This window comes from Carlito syrichta, unplaced genomic scaffold (assembly GCF_000164805.1).
Source record: "Carlito syrichta isolate Samal-C Ts95f unplaced genomic scaffold, Tarsius_syrichta-2.0.1 Scaffold314000, whole genome shotgun sequence".
NCBI classification, from domain to species: domain Eukaryota; kingdom Metazoa; phylum Chordata; class Mammalia; order Primates; family Tarsiidae; genus Carlito; species Carlito syrichta.
In genome coordinates, this window is record NW_007258096.1 from 120121 (window position 1) to 128673 (window position 8553).

Consider the following 8553-nt stretch of genomic DNA (forward strand, 5'->3'; position numbering starts at 1 on the left):
GCCCGCGGCGGCAGCCGATGCGGACAGCGGCTCTACACGCGGTTCCGCCGACAGCAGCACCAAGAAAGGGCAGAGCGGCAGAGGCCGGGGGCGGCGGCAGCCCCCAGCGGCCCGGGGCGCGGACGACACGCCCGCCTTCCCCCGACACAAACCCCCAGGCCTGCGTGGAGGCAGCCCCCAGAGGCGCAGCGCTTCGGGTCATCAGCCCCCCCCAGGCCCATCTGGGGGGAGGGCGTCACATCCCGCGCAGGGGCCCGCCAGGGGGACACTCACAGGGCAGCCCATCCCAGCGTCACTGGGGCAGGCCAAACATCGACAGGAGGGCGGGCAGGTCCCGCGCGTCGGCCGCCCCGTAGGCGTCGCTCTGGCCCAGCATGGACAGCGCCAAGCGCAGGGTGCTCCAGATGTTCTCCGACATGGCGCCCCCCTGGCCGCGAGGGCCCCGGCTCTTCCGCTGCATGCTCAGGGCCTCCAGGAAGTGTTCCACAGCCTCCCTGGAAGGAGAGAGGAAGGAGAGCTGAGAGCGGCAGCGGACGGAGGCCGGCCGGTCAGCAGGGAGGGAGCGCCCGGGCTGAGAATCCAAGGCAGGAGCGCTGGCCCGCGCGGTGGCTCACGCCTGGGAGCCCTGCACTTCGGGAGGCGGAGGCGGGAGGACTGCCAGAGCCCAGGGCTCGAGACCGCCTGGGCAACCTGGCGAGACCTCCTCTCTGCCATAAATCAGAAAATCAGCTGGGTGCCGTGGCGCATGCCTGTGGTTCTAGCTCCTTGGAAGCGAGGCCGAAGGACCGCCTGAGCCCCGCAGGTCGAGGCCGCAGGGGCGTGAGTGTGCCACTGCACTCCGGCCTGGGCGACAGAGTGAGGCTCCAGCTCTCTTCCGACACCAAAAGCCGCAGGAGAGAAGTCTTTTCCTTCCTTTCGCAAGAGGCGCTCTCACCGGTGAGCGCCAAGGTTGATGCAGCTGATGCCCAGGTTATAGCGGGACCGGATGTAGCCAGGCTGCAGCTCGAGGGCCCGGCGGTATGCCGCTACTGCCTCTTCGCTCTGGTTTCCATTGGCCAGGGTGGCCCCCAGCTTGTTCCACAGCAAATAATCCTGGGACGGAGATGGAGAGAAAAGGCTCCGGTCAGGTTCAGCCGGCCGGCCCCTGCTGCATGCTCAGCTGACATGTGCCACCGCCCCAGTCTCTTCCCGGCAGCTCCACGTGGGGCCGCAGGGCAAGCCCTCCCATCCGCTGCAGGCTCCCTCACGCCCAGACGACCTGGACTTCCACCTTTCCTCTCCCAACCCCCACAAGGCAGTCAGTGCACAGGACGCTGGAGGGACCCAGCTCCGGCTCCGAGCGTCCCAGCGATGACTCCACTGTCCATCAGGTGCAGGGTCACACCCCATGCCCACTCCTGCCTCGGCTCACATTGGGACGGACGCTGAGGGCCGCAGTGAAGCAGTCCACTGCCTTGTCATACTCCCCACTCAGGTTGAACAGGACTCCGAGGCCACACTGCACGTCAGGATCAATGGAGGCAGGGTCCAGGCGCACAGCGGCCAAGAAGAGTTCTTTCACTTCCAGAAACAGGGAGCTGGACGAGGAGGAAAACAGGCATGGAGGCCGATGGCTACGTCTATGCTCCCAGCCCCGACTACTCAGGCGGTCGGCCTCGCCCCAAGAGGCGCCGTTCCCTCAGCCTTCCCTTCCACTCTCATTCCAATGGAGCCCGTCTGCCTGCTCTGTGCACTGCAGAACACAAGCCTCCTTCACACACGCCAGGGCTCCCGAGCCTCAACCCAAAATCAAGGTCGCCCTCCCAGCGGGGCTCGGTTCCTGGATCCCACAGGCCCTCACACTCACTCCGACAGCAGAGACCCCAGGATACGCTTGCTGGGGCCCAGTCCAGCCCCACCGGCCCCTTCTTCGCCGCGCGCCACCAAGTGGGCGTAGGCCGGCGTGTAGCGAAGCCAGTCTCGCAGGGTCTCACAGGCCTGTCGCTGCAGGGACTCGTTGGTGAAGCTCACGGCCAGCGCCATCAGGGCCGTCCGGTTGTCCGGCTTCAGCTCCAGACACCTGTTTGGACGGGGATGGGCAGACTTGGTACAGCTGCCGCAGCATGACACTGGCCCACACAGGCCCCAGGATCCCAGCCAGGACACAGAGTCACGAGAGCCTCACCACCAGCCCCTCACACGGAGACGCAGAGGACTCCTCTGACACGTGAGCCAACCCTAGCCCTACAGACTTCAGAAGGGGAACGTCTTCCACATCCAAGGGGCCACCAGGTCTCCATACGTAAGCAAAACCAAAAGCTGCCCAAGGAGTGGAGCCACTCCCTCAACTCACTCCAGCCTCAGAGTTCATCCTGAGAAAGCACGCACCAGTGCTCAGAAAGGAGCCAGGGGTGCGGGTCTGGGTGCCCATCACTCCGCAGGCTCTTTGCAGAGCCTGGACCCACGCAACCCCACTGCTCAGCGTACTCACCTCCGCAAGGCGCTGATGGCTAACAGTTCTTGCTCATTCTCCGCCTGGGTGGTGCCCAGATACTGCCAAGCCTAGAGGGGAGTGGACAGACCCCGGCACCCTGTATTCACCAGTCTGTCCTCCCTTCCCCTAGCTCCCCACTCACCATCTCACTCGCCATGCCCTCCAAGGCCGTCACCGGGCCCTAACACATCCGCACTACTCGCTCTGGGGCCTCCTCAAGCTGGAGGAAGGAGTCCAGAGCCAGAACCTGCGACCCCCGGCTGGGCATGGTGGCTCACACCTGCAATCCCAGCGCTTTGGAAGCTGGGGTGGGAGGATCACTGAGCCCAGGAGTTGGACCAGCCTGAGCGACAGAGTGAGACTTCGTCTCCACAAGAAAAACCGAAGAACTCACTGGGAAAGGTGGCGTACACCTGCAGTCCCAGCTACTCCGCAGACAGAGGAGGAAGGACCGCCTGAGCCCAGAAGCCTGAGGCTGCGGAGAGCCGCGATCATGCCGCGGCACTCCGGCACGGGCGGCAGAGGGGGACCCCGGCCTAGAGCAAAAGACCAGAGCGAGCCACTCACTTCCATGTGCTTGGGGTCCTGCTGCACGGCCGCCTCAAAGAGCAGCACGGCGTGGGGCAGGTCCCCGTCCTGAAGCCGCCGCAGCCCCTCTTCAAAAGGCTGCGGGTGATCGCGCAGGGGGTTCTCCTCCTCAAACTGGTACCCCTGCAAGGGAAGCACAGGAGACGTCGTCGGCGAGAGTGCTGCCGTCAGAGCAGCAGGGATGAAAAGAGGACCACGATGCAGGTGCGGAAGCTGAAGGCCTCCAGCCAGGGCCCTGCCTCGAGTGCTGGTGAAGTCTCTGTGCTCTAAACATCCTCTACGACCACAGTAAGTCATCAGTAAGTCAGTATCAGGCTCATGCTGCCATCTCCTGCTCACACTAACTGGAAAGCCAGGCACACTCGGCACCCACGCAGGAATACACTCATTTTAGGACATCTTTGTGGGCTCACATACCACATCGTTGACTGCCCACCACCGGACAGAACACGCTTCCAGCAGGACCTGCAGCCGTGATGAGATAAACTCTCCTTGGCTATTCAAAGTACACTTCTTGTTATCCTTGAATAACGTAATAACATGGACAAGAATGTGGCTAAATGCTACTCTTATCGAGCTCATGAGTCACCGTATGCGCTGACTAGGAGACGTGTTCAGGCACTTTGGAGATTTTCACATCCTCCCCAATTCTACCTTAGGAATTATGAATACTAATCTGTATCTGCTAATAAGTGAAAGCTGGATTCCCAAAGACACTGTTCTCTTGTAGCTGAGGAGCTCTCACTTTAAGAAGCATGATGAGGCTGGGCTTGGTGGCTCAGCCCATCATCCCAGCTCTTTGGGAGGCCGAGGTGAGTGGACTGCCTGAGCCTGCATGATTGAGACCAGCCCGGGCAACTTGGCAAAACCTCATCTCTACAATAAATCAAAAATTAGCTGAGCATGGTAGCACATGCCTGTAGTTCCGGCTACTTGAAGGATGAGGTGGGAGGATGGCCGGAGCCCAGCAGGTAGACAATGGGGTGGCCATGAGCGTGCCACTGAGCTCCAGCCTGGGCGACAGAGTGAGGCTTCAACTCAAAAAACAGAAAAAAAAGCAGCATGATGACACTCTCCACAAAGCTTTGTCAAGCTTTTACACCAAGCAGGTAAGAAATAAAAGGGAAGTCACCAGCAATCTGTATGACAGGACAAATGAGTAAAATGTCCCTTTTTCGAGGGAGTAAATAGTTACTGGCACAAAACCAAATACCAGAATATAAAACCAGGTAGGGCCTTTCCAAATGCAGGTAAGAACCAACTAGATGAAGCTGTCCATAATAAAGACAGAAAGCACTGTTTCATTATTATTGTGAACTGATGAAGAATCAGAAACACTTAAATCTGACCAGCAAAGTTCTAAGCACTGTAAGTCTCAGTCATCAGATACAAATTATGTCACAAATGAAAATTAAGTAATAACAATGGGAGCTTAAGAAGAAAAATACATTACAGATTTGAGAGAAATGTATAAAAAGTATATTCATACTGAAAACAGACATGTTCTTGAGACATCTCTGCGCAGCATACAAACTCAGAGGGCAGAAAATGAGCCTGGGCCAGGGATCAGAACTGTCTTCTGTGAAGGGCTGGATAACAAGCAGCTCAGGCTCTGCGGTCTGCTGCTGCTACTCAGCACCACCACTGCAGGGAGAAAGCAGCCACCGACGCCACGGTCTGTACACAAGCGAGCATGGCTGTGTTCCAACAAAACTTCACGGACACGAAAACTGAATCTTATACAACTTTCACGTGTCACAGAATATGACTCCTCTTGTGACCTTTACCAACCATTTAAAATGCTGGCCGGGCTCGGTGGCTCAGCCTGTAATCCCAGCACTTTGGGAGGCCGAGGTGAGTGGATTGCCTGAGCCCGCGGGTTCGAGACCTGCTTGGGCAACTTGGCAAGACCTCATCTCTACAATCAAAAATCAAAAATTAGCTGGGTGTGGTAGCACGCGCCTGTAGTTCCAGCTACTTGGAAGGCTGAGGCGGAAGGATCGCCGGAGCCCAGCAGGTCGAGGCTGCGGAGGCCGGGAGCGGCCACTGCACTCCAGTCTGGGTGACAGAGTGAGACTCCAACTCAAAAATAAATAAATAAAATGCTAAGGCCATTCTCGGCTAGCGGGTCATATAAAAACAGGTGGCAGGCAGATGTATTCCCCAGGCCACGGTTTGCTGATCCCTGCCCTAGAACGTGAGAGTCCGTAAGACAAATCCTTCTGCATTCAACCTTGACTACTGTCCATCGTCAACATGCACAGAAAACAGAGATTACTGTCATCCGCGATGCAATTTTCAGATGAGAGTAAGTCCTGCCTCTCAGAGTCACCAAGGCCATCAAATGAGGACAGTCACCAAAGCCTTCCCAAAAAGCTTAGAACATGCTCTGTAAACAGGTATTATCCTCATTATTCTGGATGTGCCCTAAGATAGAGTAGCCTGTGTGTGACAGCCAGGCGTGACATGACGGCTCTTCACGTGTCTCCACCAGACAATGCAACCACTCAGGGCCATCACTGGGCAGCCACAGTTCTCTACATGTCCCCTTGTCCACACTGTCCTCCCTGAGGTCTCATCAACTACGCACTGAAGAGAACTTTTCAAACTTCAAACATTTGCTTAGATGGGAAAAAAGTACTCCAGAGGAACCCTCAGCAGCCCACAGCATCCTTGGTCAGCTTGGCATTGCTGCTACATCCTGAAAAGCCCAACCCAAGCTACCCGTGATGTCTGATCCATCTGACCCATCCATCTGGTCTGTTTCAAAATCTCACAGGAACACGCTGCAGAAACAAGATCGCTACAAACTGTTTTTTTATGGCAAAAGTATGTGAAACTTGCTTGAGCCACAGGGATAAGTTGCTTTAAGAACCATCACTCCAAAAATCAGTACATTCCAAGGGACCCATGAATTTATCTAGCAATCAAGAGTCAGATTCACATGTTTACAAGTGCAATTGACATATAACTTAATGTGAGTTAGCGTAAAGCCAGATCGAATCTAAATTGTTCACGACAGCAATGTGTTGTGGCCCATTAATGCAAGTGTTTTTGTTTTTTGCTTTTTTGAGTGGGATCTCACTTTATCACCCAGGCTGGAGTACAGTGGCACAATCACAGCTCACTGCAGCCTTGACCTCCTGGGCTCAAGTGATCCTTCCACCTCAGCCTCCTAGGTAGCTGAGACGACAGGTATGTACCACTATACCCAGCTAATTTTTTTATTTTTCTGTAGAGACAAGGTCTAGTTATGTGGCCCAGGCTGTTCTCAAATTCCTAGACTCCAGCAATCCTCCCACCTAGGCCTCCCAAAGTGCTGGGATGACAGAAGTGAGTCACTGTGCCCAGCCTAATGCCAGGTGTTTAGAATCCTAATTTTGCAATATCTGAAGGTATCATTGGTATCAAAGAGGGCTCAATAATCTAAAATCCTAATTGTATTTTCAAGTTTTTAATTATACAAGTGTTCTGTCCAGCATGCCAGAAGTCTGAGTAGGAAATGCTCAAAGGAAAGGCTGCACACGGGAAACCAGCACTACGTCCACATCCGTCAAAAGCACAGAAACATATCGAAGACGTGCATCGTGCCCTCTGTTAAGCTGATGGGCCTCTGCAGCTTGTCACACTGCTAACAGAGAAGAATAAAAGGGCTGCCTCTAGGCATGTCCTTCAGTGCTTCCTTGCCAGAATTCCACAGAAGGAACTCTCACATGGAAAACAGGACCAAGGCCCCAAGAAGCAAGCTCTCTAGTCCCTTAGATCACACAGGATAAACGAGCCTGAATAGCTCACTCAGGAGAGCCTCAGACTTTCAATCTGATAAACGAGCCTGAATAGCTCACTCAGGAGAGCCTCAGACTTTCAATCTGAGGGTCTAGGGTTCAAGTCCCTGTTCAGGTGCTACCTGGTAGTTTTGTTTCAGCTCATTTAGGTCTAACATGAACAACCTACTAAGGATCATCTTGAGGAGAGGGGAAATACCAGAACAGTTAAAACAGAGAAACATGTGGCTGTCCCCCTTCCCAGTAGTAACTGAAATACCTCTCCAAGTTCCCAAGGGAAATGAAAGAGGACAACTGCGTTAAAAGACATAAATCAGTGAAACGGGAAATGATCACACAGGATCGTTCTCGGAAGAACCCAGGAGCTTGGATTGGATAATGAGCAAAATCGGATTGGACAATAAGCAAAAATATGTCCAGATCCCTCCCCAGCACTCTGCTCTACCTCTCCGGTCCTGTTCTAGCCCAGAGTCCTTTCCCAAGCAGATCTGAGCTGAGAAAAAGGCATCAGCAGGCAACGCCCAGATGCTGTTTTGCCTTGTTTCAATACCAAGCAACTATGTCCCACTACCCTCAAGCTTCAACTCCGTCACTAAACACATCTCCAAATACCCTATGGCCCACAGGCCAATTTGTTTCTTTAGAGCGAGATCCTGACCTAACACATGCTTCTAATTCAACAGCATGTGTCCCAATGCAAAATTCAATCATGTTTCACCCAACTACTGGGAAATTTTCCTTACTTAAATAATTTAATATAATTCTCTGAAAAGTCTGAATTGGGGCAAATGGCTAGTACCTATGAGAAGGGATTAGAACTTAAAATGAATTTGCGAGTATAATAAGTAAACAGAACTTTGGGAGACCGAGATGGGAAGATTTCTTCAGCCCAGGAGTTTGAGACCAGGCTAGGCAACATAGCAAGACCTCGTCTCAACAAAAAAAATTTTTTTAATTAACCAGGCATGGTGGCATGCACCTGTAGTCACAGCTACTCAGTAGGCTGAGGCAGGAGTATCACCAGAGCTCCGGAGGTCAAGGTTGCAGTGAGGTGTGACTGTGCCACTGTACTCTAGCCTAGGTGACAGAGCAAGACACTACACTCAAAAAACATACACACACGCGCGCGCACACACACACACACAAAAAGCAAACCAATATTAAGGTGTGGAGGCAGAGAGACAGTCCATCAACTGCCACTCCTCAGCAAAGGAGTTAGAAATCATCTCAAAATGTTCCACTCTGAGCTCCAAAGCAAAGCGACTTCTGCTGTGCGCTGAGGCACACGTGCAGCCCCCTCCACAGGCGCAATGTCCCTGCAGCGCTGTCATCGGACAAGGGCAGCGTCTGAACCTCTATTTCCCATTCCATCACCGGAGGAAAGTGGGGGCAAGGGAATGATTCAGACCTCCTTTCGTGGAAAGGGACTCAAGAAAACAACTACTTTTTTTTTTTAGATTAGAAAACATGGTTTATTTTGAAAGCAAATTTGAGAGAGAAAGAGATTCACCTCCTCAAGGTAGTGGAAGGGGCCAAAGCTGAAGCAACATGGCCGAGACAATAACTACTTAAGAGTGAACAGCCAGGCTCGGTGGCTCAGCCTGTCATCCCGCGCCTTTGGGAGGCCGAGGAGAGTGGATTGCCTGAGCCTGCGGTTCGAGACCCGCCTGGGCAGCGAGACCTCATCTCTACAATAAATCAAAAAAT

At 53.8% G+C, this 8553-nt stretch overlaps 1 protein-coding gene across 4 annotated transcripts in view; it reads right to left on the bottom strand.

Moving 5' to 3' along the window:
• Positions 1 to 8553, bottom strand: part of PEX5 (peroxisomal biogenesis factor 5) — a 32404-nt gene that overhangs the window by 15471 nt on the left and 8380 nt on the right. For 3 of the 4 annotated variants that reach the window (XM_008070747.1, XM_021718901.1, XM_021718903.1), the window contains exons 8-13: positions 3041 to 3184; positions 2471 to 2541; positions 1847 to 2059; positions 1412 to 1577; positions 935 to 1092; positions 274 to 494 (exon numbers count right to left, since the gene is read on the bottom strand). In XM_008070747.1, the coding sequence (XP_008068938.1) occupies positions 293 to 494; positions 935 to 1092; positions 1412 to 1577; positions 1847 to 2059; positions 2471 to 2541; positions 3041 to 3184 (954 nt within the window). In that variant the 3' untranslated portion in view covers positions 274 to 292. Of the gene's footprint in view, positions 1 to 153; positions 495 to 934; positions 1093 to 1411; positions 1578 to 1846; positions 2060 to 2470; positions 2542 to 3040; positions 3185 to 8553 lie in introns of those variants that run through there. The other variant, XM_021718904.1, reaches the window with a different exon arrangement.